General features: G+C 39.3%; 1 protein-coding gene across 4 annotated transcripts in view; it reads right to left on the reverse strand.

Moving 5' to 3' along the window:
- The window catches only part of DCAF6 (DDB1 and CUL4 associated factor 6), a 712,682-nt gene that overhangs the window by 490,554 nt on the left and 205,017 nt on the right, over positions 1-17,111 (reverse strand). For all 4 annotated transcript variants that reach the window (XM_075853536.1, XM_075853533.1, XM_075853534.1 and 1 more), the window contains one exon: positions 7,969-8,082. In XM_075853536.1, coding sequence (XP_075709651.1) covers positions 7,969-8,082 — 114 coding nt within the window. The remainder of the gene's footprint in view (positions 1-7,968; positions 8,083-17,111) is intronic.

The raw sequence follows: 17,111 nt of genomic DNA on the forward strand, positions 1-17,111 counted from the left end.
TAGACATTGTATTGTACCCATTTGGCCAGCTGCTATCCCGCTGTTAGGTACGGCCCAGTGGGTCCACACCCCGCGTCGTGACACTCGATACTGAGTAAATCAAGGTGTTTGGAATATTTGTTTCCTATTTTTATTATTTGCATAGCATTAACATGTGTATCGATCCTGTGTAATAGCCTATGATGCACTATATAGGCAAAAAAATAGCTTTCAGGGGTTAAAGAATAGTTCTATGAAATACTCTATCTTAATTGGTCGTTTAGGAAAGGGATGATATAGTGACAGAGCACTATATCACTATATCAGGGCACTGAGTGACAGAGCAGTGAGTGATAAGGGTAATATGGGAGAGGAAACTATATGTTTATTTATTTTATTTTTTAGTCTGTCATGAAAATGATAAAAATGGGAAATCTTTGCTTTGGAAATAAAATTGGGGGCAAGGAAATGAAAATTCAATTTCAAACTAAATTGCGTAAAGCTTTTTTTTGGGATTGTAGATAGGCTGCTCCTCTGATTTATAGATTATAGGTACATGTAGATTTTAGATTAAAGGGAATGTATTTCAGAAAATCATTTATGTTAAACATATTTTTTTTTAAAAACATTGCTAGTGTTTGTTTTTTTTGCCAGGATATGATCGCCGCAGGTAAGTTCCTGGCGTACCCAGCAAACAACTGATTTTAGTCGAGGGAAGCAAGGCATTTCCCCTGCAGCAGACATTTTGTTTAGACTGTTAACGACATCTAAGCTACTTGGATTTTCTCTTTTCAAGATGACCACAGAATTTTAATGTACAAAAGTGAGTAGAGCAAATGTATGTCAAATCAAACATGGTGAAGAGCTTGGGTCGATTTTTGATCATCATTAAAATTTGAGATATTTATCATGATCCAGTGGGGGAGATTTATTAATATTGTCTTAAAGAGACAGTATAAAACTAGACCAGACAGGCAGAAACTGCATCAAATTTTTCACAGTGGTGCCCGCTGTATGATAAATTTGGCACAACTTGCTAGACACATGATTAGCTTTTCTCTTCCTTACGCCACCAAAACATGGTCTAAAACACAATAAATTTTGCACGAGTCATATACGCCAATTGTGAGTCAAGATACACCAAGTGTGTAAAACTGGTCTAACAGTGGCATTCAATTCTTAACCCCTTAAGGACGCAGCCTAGTTTTGGCCTTAAGGCTCAGAGCCCATTTTTCAAATCTGACATATTTCACTTTATGTGGTAATAACATCGGAATGCTTAAACCTACCGAAGCGATTCTGAGATTGTTTTCTCGTGACACATTGGGCTTCATGTTCGTATTAAAATTTGGTCGATATATTCAGTGTTTATTGGTGAAAAATTGCAAAATGTAGAGAAAATTTTGAAAAAATTGCATTTTTCAGAATTTAAATGCATCTGCTTGTAAAACAGACGGTTATACCACCCAAAATAGTGACTAGTTCACATTTCCCATATGTCTACTTTAGATTGGCATCGTTTTTTGAACATTCTTTTATTTTTCTTGGACGTTACAAGGCTTAGAACATAAACAGCAATTTCTCATATTTTTAAGAAAATTTCAAAAGCCTTTTTTTTAAGGCACCTTTTCAGTTCTGAAGTGGCTTTGAGGGGCCTATGTATTAGAAACCCTGATAAAACACCCCATTTTAAAAACTAGACCCCTCAAAGTATTCAAAACAGCATTTAGAAAGTTTTTTAACCCTTCAGGCATTTCACAGGAATTAAAGCAAAGTGGAGGTGAAATTTGCAAATTTCATTTTTCTTGCTGAATTTCAATTTTATTCATTTTTTTTTCTGTAACAAAGAAGGTTTTACCAGAGAAACACTACTAAATATGTATTGTCCAGATTCTGCAGTTTTTAGAAATGTCCCACATGTGGCTCCAGTGCGCTCGTGGAATAAAACACAAGCCCTAGAAGCAAAGAAGCACCTAGTGCATTTTGAGTCCTCTTTTTTATTAGAATATATTTTAGGCAGCATGCCAGGTTTGAAGAGGTGTTGAGGTGCCAAAACAGTAGGAATCCCACAATAGTGACCCCATTTTGGAAACTACACCCCTCAAGGAATTAATTTATGGTTGTTGTTACCATTTTGACCACACAGTTTTTTCACAGCACGTATTGGAATTGGGCTGTGAAATTAAAAAAAATTCATTTTTTCCAATAAAATGTCATTTGTGATCAAAATTTCTTATTTTCACAGGGAACAAAATACCCCATTTTGTTGCCTAATTTGTCCTTAGTGTGGCAATACCCTATTTGTGGTGATAAACTGCCGTTTGGGCTCATGGGAGGGCTCAGAAGGAAAGGAGCGCTATGTGTTTGTTGGAGTCCAGATTTTGCTGGATTGGTTTTCGGGTGCCATGTCGCATTTGCAGAGCCTCAGAGGTATCAAAGCAATGGAAACCCACCAGAAGTGACCCCATTTTGGAAACTACACCCCTCAAGGAATTCATTTATGGTTGTTGTTAGCATTTTGACAGCACAGTTTTTTCACAACACCTATTTCAATTGGGCTGTGACATTAAAAAAAATGTCATTTTTTCCAATAAGATGTAATTTTTTATGAAAAATTCTTATTTTCACAGGGAACAAAATACTAAATTTTGTTGCCCAATTTGTCCTGAGTGCGGCAATACCCCATTTGTGGTGATAAACTGCCGTTTGGGCCCATGGGAGGGCTCAGAAGGAAAGGACCACCATTTGGCCTACTGGGGATTTTCTAGTGCGGTCATGTATGCAGAAGCCCCTGAGGTACCAGTACAGTTGAAACCCGCAAGAAGTGACCCCGTTTTAAAAACGACACCCTTAAGGCATTCATCTAGAGGTGTAGTGAGCATTTTGACCGGAGACCTACACCCCATAAACTGTAATGTGGGTTCTCCTGGGTACGGCAATACCCTACATGTGGCTGTTATCAGCTGCCTGGGCACACAGCAGGGCTCAGAGGGGAAAGACGAGGGGGGATAAGCTGTGCAGGGGGCGTCAGGGTAAGTAAAATTGGTGTAAATTATAAACCAAGGGATGTATGATAAATTTTAAAACACTCTTTCATACAGAGCTCTGGTTATTCGGGACACGGGTCACATTGGTATATTGTGTCATCCCTTATAGCAGACTTTGCACCTCTTTTGACTTTTTCCCTTCTTGCCAGTTTGGGGAACTTCTCCTGGAAAGTGTTGCCGCCCTGGTACGATGCGTGTGGCCCCGCTTCCAGAAGTACTGGGTGCCCCCCCTTCTTGGTCCCTAAAGATTAGGTTCTTGATAATCACCTCTTGAAATTCCAGGAAAGTTCCCGTCTGGTCTGCACATCGACGTAGCACGTACGCATTGTACAAAGCCATCTGTATGATGTGCCCGGCCAGCTTCTTATACCACACCGCATGGCGCTGTAGGGCTTCAGGATTTGATCTGACAAGTCCATCCCTCCCATGTACCTATTGTAGTCCAGGATGCAGTCTGGTTTGGGGGTGGCCTTTCCTTCATATATCCTAAATTTGTAGGTATACCCTGATGCACTCTCGCAGCTTATATATCTTCACGCCATACCTTGCCCTCTTACCCGGCAGGTACTCGCGGAATTGAACCCTCCCTTTAAAATGTACCAGGGACTCATCAATAGAAATACACTTCTCGGGGTGTATGATTGGTAAAACCGGGCACTGAACGGTCTAATAGGGGTCTCCGTTTATACAAACGGTAAAAACTGGGGTCACCTCGGGGTGGGCACGGCTCATTATCAGTATAATGTAAGAAGCGAAGTATTGCCTCATTTATTAATTTTTTTAGATTCCAGTTCAGTTCTGAAGTTGCTTTGAGGGGCCTATATATTAGAAACCCCTATCAAACACCCCATTTTAGAAACTAGACCCCTCAAAGTATTCACAACAGCATTTCGAAAGTTTATGAACCCTTTAGGTGTTTCACAGAAATTTAGAGCAATGTAGGTGTGAAATTTACATTTTTTTTTGGTCAGAAAATCCTCTTTCTACCATTTTTTTTACAACACAAAAGGATTTATCAGAGAAACGCAACGTAATACTTATTGCCCAGATTCTGCAGTTTAGAGAAATATCCCACATGTGGCCCTCGGGCGGTAATGGACTGAAGCGCCGGCCTCCGAAGCAAAGGAGCACCCAGTGGATTATGAGACCTCTTTTTTATTATGCACCATGTCCGGTTTGAAGAGGTCTTGTGGTGCCAAAACATTGGAAACCCCCCAAAAGTGACCCCATTTTGGACACTAACCCCCTTGAGGAATCCATTGTAGTTTTCTTGGGGTGCATGCGGCTTTTTGATCAGTTTTTATTATATTTTTAGGTGGCGTGGTTACTAAAAAACAGCAATTCTACTATTGTTTTTTTATTCTATTTTTTTACAGCGTTCACTGTGCGCTATAAATGACATATTCACTTTATTCTGCGGGGCGATACGATTACGGAGATACCATATGTTTATAGTTTTTTTTTATGTCTTATGGCGTTTGCACAATAAAATAAGTTTTGTAATAAATCACTCACTTTTTGTGTTACCTTATTCTAAGTGCCATAACGTTTTTATTTTTCCATCAATAAAGCCGTGCGAGGACTTATTTTTTGCGTAACGAACTGTAGTTTCCATCAATACCATTTTTAGGTACATGCAACTTTTTGATCTCTTTTTATTCCATTTTTTGCGAGGTGAAGTGACCAAACAATTGTGATTCTGGGACGGTTTATTATTATTTTCTTTTACGGCGTTCACCGCGCGGGATAAATAACGAAATAATTTTGTAGTTCAGGCCGTTGCGGACGCGGCGATACCAATTATGTATAGTTTATTTGTTTGTTTATATATTTTTATTAATAATAAATGACTGATAAGGGAAAAGGGGGGATTTTTACTTTTAATACTTTTAAATCTTTTATTTTCTTATTTTTACACATCTTTTTTTAACTTTTTTACTTTGTCCCACTAGGGGACTTGAGGGCAGGAGGCCCTGATCGCGTGCAGTGTATTAGAACTGTCAGCTACTCACTGACAGCAAGCATAGTGGGTCCTGACGTTGTCAGGACCCACTAGGCTTCCGTCTATGGCATAGCCGGACGCCATTGTTTGGTGTCCGGTTGCCATAGTCACCATCGCCGGCCGCTATCGTGTAGCAGGCCGGAGATGGCAGCTTAACCCCTAAAAAGCCGCGATCTCTATAGAACGCGGCTTTTAAGGGGTTAATCAGCGATCGGTCCCCGCTGTAGGAGCTGTGACAGCTGCTGTACGAGACAGCAGCTGTCACAGCTCCTGTATGTGTCGGGAGGACGGCCGAAACGGCCGTTACTCCCGAGACGTACTATTCCGTCATGGAGCGCGAACAGGGCGCTTTTCATGACGTAATAGTACGTCACTGAGCGTTAAGGGGTTAAAGTGTAGCTAAATGTTTGACAAGCTTCTGACATGTCATAGTGACATGTCAGAAGTTTGTATTGGTGGGGGTCTGAGCACTGAGACCCCCACCAATCGCTAGAACGAAGCAGCTGAAAGCCGATGTATCGGAGTACGGGCTCATAGACTTTCTATGGAGTCCGTACACCGATACATTTATTTCTAAAAAAAGCCGAACAGACACGAAGCGGCTGAGCACTCACACGAGCGCTTCAACTGCTTCGTTCTAGCGATTGGTGGGGGTCTCCGTGCTCGGAGCCCCACCAATCCAAACTTCTGACATCACTATGACATGTCAGAAGTTTGTCAAACGTTTAGCTACACTTTAATACCTTATCTCTCTCCTAAACAAAGATTACATAGATGGATTGTCTAAGCAAGAGAGTAATATAAATTAGTGGATGAATTATATAAATAACACTTTGTGGGACTACATCTGGTTAGATTATGGTTTTGTTTTTTTAAACATTCCTAATATTGCAGCAAAGCAGATGAGAAGCGTTGAATAAAAAACATTGTCTGCTACAACATTTGATTTTAAAGTGGACCGGTCAGCTCTGTATTGTGTTATTATTCCTCCTAGAAATGTATGAGGATGGCCTGAGGAAGACGCTTATTCAGCGTTGAAACGCGGATGGCCTGAGGAAGACGTTTGTTCAGCGTTGAAACGCGTAGCCACTTATTGAAATAAACGTTTCTTATTTATTATACTCTGGACTTCATTCCTACAAATCTCGCCACGCAGCAGCGCCCCCGTAAGATCCAATTTTTTCTTCCTCTCTCTCTGTCAAAGATTACATAGATGGATTGTCTAAGCAGGAGAGTAATATAAATTAGTGGATGAATTATATAAATAACACTTTGTGGGACTACGTCTGGTTAGATTATGGTTTTGTTTTTTTAAACATTCCTAATATTGCAGCAAAGCAGATGAGAAGCATTGAATAAAAAACATTGTCTGCTACAACATTTGATTTTAAAGAGGACCGGTCAGCTCTGTATTGAGTTATTATTCCTCCTAGAAATGTATGAATAAATTAACAACTGTGTGCTACCATTCAGGGGTGTGTACCTACACAGTCTGGTCTGGTCAGCACTGATTGACAAGTTGTCAATTTATTGATACATTTCTAATAATAATAGAAGATGGGCACAATACAGAGTTCTAATAAAAGATGCTCCAGAATTGTTATTTCATTGGAAATACAAGTATTTACTAAAACAGACATGTCAACAGAGTTTTCAGGTCCATGTTATGTTTTGATAATGTACGTGTTTTTTAACGAAGTTGCTGTAAAGCTGCAAGTTGGCTTTTACCGTTTGAGCAAAGTGTTTACTAAAAATCTCATACAAATATTTTGATATTTAAAAACAATATAATATAAAAATAATATTTAGAGATGTTTCAAATAAATTGATGGCCTATCTTAATTCCTTTGAATGAGACAATTCTGTGTGCAGTCACTCATGTGGACGAGCCGCTGTGCCTATCTAAAAGATGAAGGGGACCCTTCATTTTGCTAATCGGCATGGGGCTACAGAGATCGAACTTTTAGCTATCAAACATTGATGGCCAATCATATCGATAGGCCATCAATGTTATAGAACTGGAAAACCCCTTTATAAGTGCTATTCAATAAAATAATTAACAAAAATAAAAATGTGGTGCTACCTGCAACATGTTTCAAGACTTTCTTGATACATTATTTAAAGGCTATAGAAACATTTGGGGCAATTATTTTTTTAGTGTAATGTATGTATTTTGTGAGCACTTTCTAATATATTTTTATTAGAAATTTTGATTTTTTTATTTTCTGCAATGATGTTGTCATCCGAATCCGTCACTGAGCTGGACTGACAGCTCGGTTGACGGTGGCTCCTGTGTGCCTCTGACAACTCATCAATCCAGCTCACTGACCGATTCGGCTGACAATATCGTTCTGCAGCTTCTATGCACAGTGGATATAGAGAAGCTGCAAAACAGAAAAGCACGTTTTTTAATAATATTCGAAAATTGCTCACAAAATACATACATTACATAAAAGTGTCATCAAAGGTTTCCATAGCCTTGAAGGGTCTTTTTAAACGTAAAGATAAATTGGTAAAAAAAAATAGCACCAATCGATGATATAGCGAGTCGTTAATGTTTGAAAAAGACGTATAAAAATAATCGTATATTTTTTATAGCGTCAATCACTTTTGAGATTGCTCGTTTTTCCTCCTGTTTCACCTAACGACTAGCAGATGCTCGTTTACACAAAAAGGTATAGCACTGACAAACAATAACTTAAAAGATTCACTCAATTTTTTTTACCGATTGTGCAATCGATGCACATGTTTACTCAGGCCAAGGATTACTAAATTTTACTCGGTATTACAATATTTTACATGATAATCACCCTGTGTAAGAGGGTTGGTGAGTGGTTTAGAAGAATTGCTAATTTTTTTCCATTCCAGATTTTGCACATGATACAGAAGCATGTAAATGTAGCTACACATATACAAACATTACTTTGGCTGGGAATGTACCTCTACTTTGATTTCTTCCTCTTCCTCTTTGTGCAACTTCACTAGCTTCTTCAAACCATCTTGAAAGCATGTCAGACATTCTTTGCATTAAGGATGCATTAGTCACCTGATCACCTGGAGAAATTAAGTGATTTACATCTTAACAAAATAAATATAAATTTAAAATACAGTACTTGGTCATATGATTTTCAATAAATTCTAAAATCAGAAAGTCTACTTTTGTCTATATGAGCATATAATTATTGGTCAGGGAAAGGGTTGTGCAGTCAAAACTACTCTGCCTCAGGCTATTAAAGGGAACCTGTCACTTGTTTTGGAGCCACTAAACCTCCAGCATGTTATTATGCTCCTGGGGTTTAAAGTTCCAAATCTACCCACATCAAAACTGGCCATTTAGGCAATATTTAGTAAAATAACTTACAATTTACTAAGGTCAGTTGAGGAGCAGCATCGGGCGAATGCACATGGTGTGCACATGCGCCTGATGCTGCTGACGGACTCCTCTAAGTAAATTATAAGTTATTTCACCAACTATTGCCTAAATGGCCGGTTTTGACTTGGGTAGATTTGGAGCACTAAACCCCAGGAGCATAACAACATGCTGTTGGTTTAGCATCTCTAAACCTAATGACAGGTTCAGTTTAAACAAAAAATTATATGACATATACTGTCTACCGTCTCACATGCTCGCTGGTTAACCCTTTTAGGACAAGACAAATTTTTGTTTTTATGCTTTGGTTTATTCCTCCCTGTCTTCAAAAAGTCATAACTTTTTTATTTTTTACATATACTCTGATGTACTCCGCCCAGCTTACATATACCTTGATGTACTCTGCCCAGCTTACATATACCTTGAGGTACTCCACCCAGTTTACATATACGTTGATATACTCTGCCCAGCTGATGTACTCCGCACAGATTACATATACCCTGATGCACTCCGCCGAATTTACATATAGCCTGATGCACTCCGCCCAACTTACATATAGCCTGATGTACTCCGCACAGATTACATATACCCTGATGTACTCCTCACAGCTTACATATACCCTGATGCACTCCGCCCAGTTTACATATACCCTGATGTACTCCGCCCAGTTTACATATACCCTGATATCCTGATATACTCCGCCCAGTTTACATATACCCTGATGAACTCTGCCCAGTTTACATATACCCTGATATACTCTGCCTAGCTTACATGTGCCCCCACATAATAAGCTGAAATACTAGTAAAATCCCAAACAAAACTACTACCAAGCAAAATCTATGCTCCAAAAGCCAAATGGTGGTTCTTCTGAGCCTGACAGTGTGCTCAAACAGCAGTTTATGACCACATATCAGGTATTACTGTCACGGCCCTGGTCGCGGACTGCCGCTGTTCCTTACCTTGTGACGGCCGCAACAACAGACCGCTGGCATCCTGCCAGCGTCTCCCTCCTAGAAGACGCCGGCACTCGCGGTCGTCCAGCCCTACTCTTAATGTCAGTGTGCGCACGTGCTCGTTCCCGGCCTTAAAGGGCCAGGGCGCTCACCTGTTAAAAATACCCTAATCTATCCCTGAAGAGAGAAAGCAAAAAACACACGGCGCCACCTTGTGCAGGTCAAAAGGTTGAGTGGGTGAGGCAGGAGGGCAATTGTCATGCTCACCTAGGTAGGATGGTTTTAAGCGTTAGGATATAACCACAGTGCTGCTGCCAGATCCGAGTCGGTACCCCGAAGGGACCGCTTTGTTGACGGAGAGAAAGGGAGAAAAAATTGGATCTTGTGGGGGCGCTGCAGCGTGGCGAGATTTATATGAATGAAGTCCAGAGTATAATAAATAAGAAATGTTTATTTCAATAAGTGGCTACGCGTTTCAACGCTGAACAAGCGTCTTCCTCAGGCCATGTACACACTGTGCTTACAGTACTTTATATAACATAATGGATTCCAATTAACAAGAGTGAAAAAAAACGCCAAATCTGCCGAGGTCAGAGTGCGGCCGTGACGTCACACCCGGTTTTTTTCAAACAGTAAAAAAGTAAAAACAGAAATAGGACATTTTAAGAATAAATACATTCTTTGGTTTGCAAGAAAGAGGCTCATGATAATAGGGGTACAATAGAAAGATACCTGAATTGTATAATTTACAGAAATGACTAAAAATAATGGTCTTTAAAAGCCGGCAGTATATCGTTAACTGCAGTGCATTAGAACCGATAAAAAAATGGACATCTTTATAGTTTTATGCAAAGGGTTAGTGGGACTAGCAATAACATTAGTGGTTTAGACATAAACTGAGTTTATAATGAGAACAATTGTGTTGCTAGGTTTAATTGGAGGACGCCGAGACGCGTCTCCGTTGCCAGGACAACTAAAGAGGGTCGGAACTTCAAGAAGAACAGAACATGCCGGTTGGGCTACAGGTAAGTTGAAAAAGAGTAAAAGTACATCTACATGTATTTATTTAACATATATAGAATAATGAGTAGTGATCAGAGGGTAACAAACTTTGTAGTTACAACCACAAATGGTTTTTTTAATTTTAGTGTGAGATAGTCGGTATACTGGAGTGAATACCCATCATAGGCAATATTAATCTTATTTACATTTTACTCTCATTTTGAATGTTATAAACAAATTGTCATGTTATCAGTGGCTTCTGGTACACGTGCTGAGATCGGGATGTTTTAGTCTAAAGTGGACTCAGAGATGTCATTAAGACCCCCAGGGTGTAATATTTTTAACGTAAAAATCCAATAGTTTTCCCTCTGTTTAAGTTTATTAAATCTGTTGGGAACATCTGGATGGATGTCCTCGATTGGTGTGATGTTAATTTGATTAAATTGACACTTGTGTACCTGGGTGAAGTGACGGGACACACTGTGTTTTAGAAAGCCCGTGTTCACATTAAATCTGTATTTATTCAGTCTAGATCGCAAACATTGTGTAGTTCTCACTATGTATTGCAACTGGCAGGTACATTCCATTAAATAAATTACATATGAACTACTGCAATTAGAAACTTGTCTGCCTGGGATTGAAATGTTGGATGATAAAAACGAATTTGCTACTTGTATACCTCTTATGTGGAATATTACTATAGAGGGCAGTCACATCAGCTGTTAAAAAATGTATTTGGGATATGGATGGGTCAATTTCTAAATTAAATAAATCTTTGATTAGTTGAGTCGAATCCTTTAGATAGGATGGCAGGGTAAGTACAAATGGTTGAAACAAACAAATACAATACTAATTTTATTACCACTTTTAACCAAGGGAACAAAACAGTTAGGGCCATCCTGCACAAACACTGGCACATCATAAAAAATGACTCCTATCTGAAGGATGTGGTGCCGGCCCAACCGAGCATCACATTCAGACGATCTTTAACTCTGAAAAACATTTTAGCCCCTAGTAGGGTCCGAAAACCGAAAATATTACAAACAAACTTTTTGTCCAAATTAAATGGCTCTTTCAAGTGTGGTCACCCACGGTGTTTATGCTGCAACAGCATCACCCACAAAAAATACACATACACATCCACTGTTACAAAAGAATCATTCAATATTAAATCATTTCTTAATTGCAGTAGTTCATATGTAATTTATTTAATGGAATGTACCTGCCAGTTGCAATACATAGTGAGAACTACACAATGTTTGCGATCTAGACTGAATAAACACAGATTTAATGTGAACACGGGCTTTCTAAAACACAGTGTGTCCCGTCACTTCACCCAGGTATACAAGTGTCAATTTAATCAAATTAACATCACACCAATCGAGGACATCCATCCAGATGTTCCCAACAGATTTAATAAACTTAAACAGAGGGAAAACTATTGGATTTTTAGGTTACAAACATTACACCCGGGGGGTCTTAATGACATCTCTGAGTCCACTTTAGACTAAAACATCCCGATCTCAGCACGTGTACCAGAAGCCACTGATAACATGACAATTTGTTTATAACATTCAAAATGAGAGTAAAATGTAAATAAGATTAATATTGCCTATGATGGGTATTCACTCCAGTATACCGACTATCTCACACTAAAATTAAAAAAACCATTTGTGGTTGTAACTACAAAGTTTGTTACCCTCTGATCACTACTCATTATTCTATATATGTTAAATAAATACATGTAGATGTACTTTTACTCTTTTTCAACTTACCTGTAGCCCAACCGGCATGTTCTGTTCTTCTTGAAGTTCCGACCCTCTTTAGTTGTCCTGGCAACGGAGACGCGTCTCGGCGTCCTCCAATTAAACCTAGCAACACAATTGTTCTCATTATAAACTCAGTTTATGTCTAAACCACTAATGTTATTGCTAGTCCCACTAACCCTTTGCATAAAACTATAAAGATGTCCATTTTTTTATCGTTTCTAATGCACTGCAGTTAACGATATACTGCCGGCTTTTAAAGACCATTATTTTTAGTCATTTCTGTAAATTATACAATTCAGGTATCTTTCTATTGTACCCCTATTATCATGAGCCTCTTTCTTGCAAACCAAAGAATGTATTTATTCTTAAAATGTCCTATTTCTGTTTTTACTTTTTTACTGTTTGAAAAAAACCGGGTGTGACGTCACGGCCGCACTCTGACCTCGGCAGATTTGGCGTTTTTTTTCACTCTTGTTAATTGGAACCCATTATGTTATATAAAGTACTGTAAGCACAGTGTGTACATGGCCTGAGGAAGACGCTTGTTCAGCATTGAAACGCGTAGCCACTTATTGAAATAAACTTTTCTTATTTATTATACTCTGGACTTCATTCATATAAATCTCGCCACGCAGCAGCGCCCCCACAAGATCCAATTTTTTCTCCCTTTCTCTCCGTCTAATCTATCCCTGATCATCCTGGACTATTAAAATGGCTCCGCGCTTCCACTCCTTGCCTGAGCGTTGTTGTTTTCCCATGTTCGTATTGCAAATGGTCCCTTAGTGTTATCCTGCTCCCAGTGTTCCCATTCCCTGTTACCTGTATCCTGTGCTGTGCTTTGTCCCTGAGCCTGTCTAGTGTTGGAGTCGTGTTTTGCCGCCTGCTGTTATACACCACGTCTGGTGTCATCCGCTATCGCTGGTATCATCCGCCACGTCTGGCGCAACCTGCCATGTCTGCTGGTATACACCACGTCTGGTGTCATCTGGTATCACCCGCCACGTCTGGCGCAACCTGCCATATCTAGCCCTATCTGTGCCAGAGCCTCTGCCACTGTCTGTACTATCTCAGGTACCTTTGTGCTACAATCTTCTTGTAGAGACTTTGCATAGACCGTGACATGGCACCTGTATTGCTGTAATCGGGAGAAATTGCTTTAAAAATGTGGGTGTGTTTTTTGTCCCTCATACCTTGTAAAAATTTTACATTTCTACTTTTTATTGGAAAAAATTTAGATTTTAATTTTTACGGCCTCATTCCACTAAATTTAGCAAAAAACCTGTGGGGTCAAAATTCTCACTATACCCCTTGATAAATTTCTTGAAGGGTGCAGTTTGCAAAATGGTGTCTTTCTGGGAGTGTTTCCACTGTTTGGCCCCAAAAGACCTCTTCAAACCTGACATGGTGCCTAAAATATATTCTAATAAAAAGAAGGCCCCAAAATTCTCTAGGTGTTCCTTTGCATCTGAGGCCTGTGTTTCAGTTCATAAGCACACTAGGGCCACATGTGGGATATTTCTAAAAACTGCGTTATCTTGGCAATAAATATTGAGTTGCTTTTCTCTGGTAAAACCCTCTATGTTACAGAAAAAATGGAATAAATATACATTTCTGCAAAAATAATGAAATTTGTACATTTCACCCCTACTTTGCTTTAATTCTTGTGAAACGCCTAAAGGGTTAAGAAACCTTCTTAATGCTATTTTGAGGGTGCAGTTTTTAAAATGAGCTGATATGGTATTGTATGGGCACCTCAAAGCCACTTCACAACTGAACTGGTCCCTGAAAAAATAGCCTTTTGAAATTTTCTTGAATATGTGAGAAATTGCTGCTACAGTTCTAAGTCTTGTAAAGTCCAGGAAAAAGGAAAGAACGGTAAAAAAAAAAAACAATGCCAACATAAAGTAGTGTAGACATGTGAAATAGTAACTATTTTGTGTGGTGTTACTATCTGTTTTACAAGCAGATACATTTAAATTTTCTACAAATTTTGTTGTTTTTCACAAATAAAACAAATTACATTTTTATCACAATATTGCAGTCTATGGCAAATCTAGTGCATTGCTATTGAGACCTGCCACAGGCAATAACACTAGAAATCTTCCTATAGCAGGCATGGGAGCGTACACAAAGGTCCCAGCTGCTATAGGAATACACTGGCATCTGAGGGCTTAAATGCTTGCATTCAGAAATTGTTGTGAACGCAAGCATTTCCACTGTGTCCCTGCTGTACAACACAGCAGAGATCCAGCGGTTATGGCACCCGCTCGGTTTCCGAGCGGGCGCCATTTTTAACCCCTTCCCGCTTTGGCCACTTTTGACCTTCTTGACAGAGCCTCAATTTTCAAATCTGACATGTTTCACTTTATGTGGTAATAACTTCTGAATGCTTTCACCTATCCAAGCGATTCTGAGATTGTTTTCTCGTGCCACATTGGACTTTATGTTACTGGCAAAATTTGCTCGATACATTCAGTATTTAATTGTGAAAAACACCAAAATCTAGTGAAAAATTGCAAAAATTTGCTTATAAGACAGGCAGTTATACCACACAAAATTGTTGCTAATTAACATCCCCCATATGTCTACTTTACATCGGCATCGTTTTTTGAATATCGTTTTATTTTTCTAGGATGTTACAAGGCTTAGAACTTTAGCTGCAATTTTCACATTTTCAAGAAAGTTTCAAAAAGGCTAATTTTACAGGGGACAGATCAGTTGTGAACTGGCTTTGAGGGTTTTATATATTAGAAATCCCGAAAAAGTCACCCAACATCACCCCTCAAAGTATTCAAAACAGCATTTATAAAGTTTCTTAACCCTTTAGACGTTTCACAGGAAACAGAAAGTAGAGGTGAAAAGTACAAATTTCCTTTTTTTTTTGCAGAAATTAATTTTTAATCCATTTTTTTGGTAACACTGAAGGTTTTACCAGAGAAATGCAACTAAATATTTATTGCCCAGAGTCTGCAGTTTTTAGAAATATCCCACATGTGGCCCTAGTGTGCTAATGGACTGAAGCCCCGGCCTCAGAAGCAAAGAAGTACCTAGTGAGTCTTGGGGCCTCCTTTTAATTAGAAAATATTTTAGGCACCATGTCAGGTTTGAAGGGCTGTTGTGGTGCCAAAACAGTTGAAATCTCCCAAAAGTGACCCCATTTGGGAACTCAAGGAAATTATCTAGGGGTATAGTGAGCATTTTGACCCCACAGGTTTATTGCAGAAATTATTGGAAGTAGGCCATGAAAATTAAAATCTACATTCTTTCAAAGAAAATGAAGGCTTAGCTAATTTTTTCCCATTTCCACAAGGACTAAAGGAGAAAAAGCAGTGCCAAATTTGTAAAGCAATTTCGCCTGATTAAAACAACACCCCACATGTAGTCCTAAATGGCTGTTTGGACACACGGCAGGGCTTAGAAGGGAAAGAGCGCCATTTGGCTTTTGGAGCTCAAATTTAGCAGGAATGGTTTGCGGAGGCCAAGTCACATTTGCAAAGCCCCCGAAGGGACAAAACCTCCCACAAGTGACCCCATTTTGGAAACTACACACCTTGAGGAATTCATCTACGGGTGTAGTGAGCATTTTGACCTCACATGGGTTTTATAGATTTTATTAGGATTGGGCAGTGAAAATAAAAAAAATCCTTTTTCTTCAATAAGATGTAGCTTCTCAATAAATAAATGAAAAAAGAACCACGTTTGTAAAGCTATTTCTCCTGAGTATGGCAATACCCGATATGTGGTCATAAACTGCTGTTTGGGCACACAGTAGGGCTCAGAAGGGAATTAGTGCCGTTTGGCATTTGGAGCACAGATTTTGCTGGATTGGCTTCTGGTTGCTATGTCGAATTTGCAAAGCGCCTGTGGGACTAAAACAGTGGAAACCCCCACAAGTGACCCAATTTGGAAACTACACCCCTCAATGTATTCACCTAGCGGTGTAGTGAGCATCTTGACCCCCACAGATGTTTCATAGATTTTATTAGGATTGGGCAGTGAAAATTAAAAAAAATCCTTTTTCTTCAATAAAACGTAGCTTTAGCTAAATTTTTTTCATTTTCCCAATAAATAAAGGAAAAAAAGAACCACAGCGTTTCTAAAGCAATTTCTTCTGCGTACGGCAATAACCGATATGTGGTGATAAACTGCTGTTTGGGCACACGGTAGGGCTCAGAAGGGAAGCTGCGCCATTTGGCTTTTGGAGTGCAGATTTTGCTGGACCGAATTCTGGGAACTATGTCGCATTTTCAAAGCCCCTGTGGGACCAAAACAGTGGAAATCCCCCACAAGTGACTCCATTTTGTAAACTACACCCCTCAAGGTATTCACCCCGCAGGTGTTTTGCAGAAATTAGTGAAAATTTTATTTTTTTCATAGATATGCCAATATGTGGTGCCCAGCTCTTGCCACCATAACAAGTCAGCTCTCTAATTATTATGCTGTGTTTCCCGGTTTTAGAAACACCCTACATGTCACCCTAATCTTTTGCCTGGACTATCGACAGGGCTCAGGAGTGAGAGAGTACCATGCGAAATTGAGGCCTAATTTGACAATTTACTCAGTATTGGTTTACAATTGCAGAGGCTCTAATGTAAAATAATAAAAGAAACTGCAGAGAAGTGACCCCATTTTGGAAACCACACCCCTCAAGACATTTATTAAGGGGTGTAGTGAGAATTTTCACCCCACAGGTCTTTTCCATAAAGGATTGCTCTGCGGATGGTGCAAAGTAAAAATTAAAATTTTTCCCTAGATGTGATATTTCAGTGGGAAATATGTTGTGCCCAGCTTGTGCCACTGGAGACACACAGCCCAAAAATTGTTAAACGGGTTCTCCCAGGTATGGCAATGCCATATATGTGGAAGTAAACTGCTGTTTGGGCACGCTGTAGCGCTCAGAAGGAAAGGAGCGCAATTTAGCTTTTGGAGCGTGGATTTTGCTTGGTAGTAGTTTTGTTTGGAGTTTTACTGGTGTTTCAGTTTATAATG

Source organism: Rhinoderma darwinii, chromosome 2 (assembly GCF_050947455.1).
Source record: "Rhinoderma darwinii isolate aRhiDar2 chromosome 2, aRhiDar2.hap1, whole genome shotgun sequence".
Classification (NCBI taxonomy): domain Eukaryota; kingdom Metazoa; phylum Chordata; class Amphibia; order Anura; family Rhinodermatidae; genus Rhinoderma; species Rhinoderma darwinii.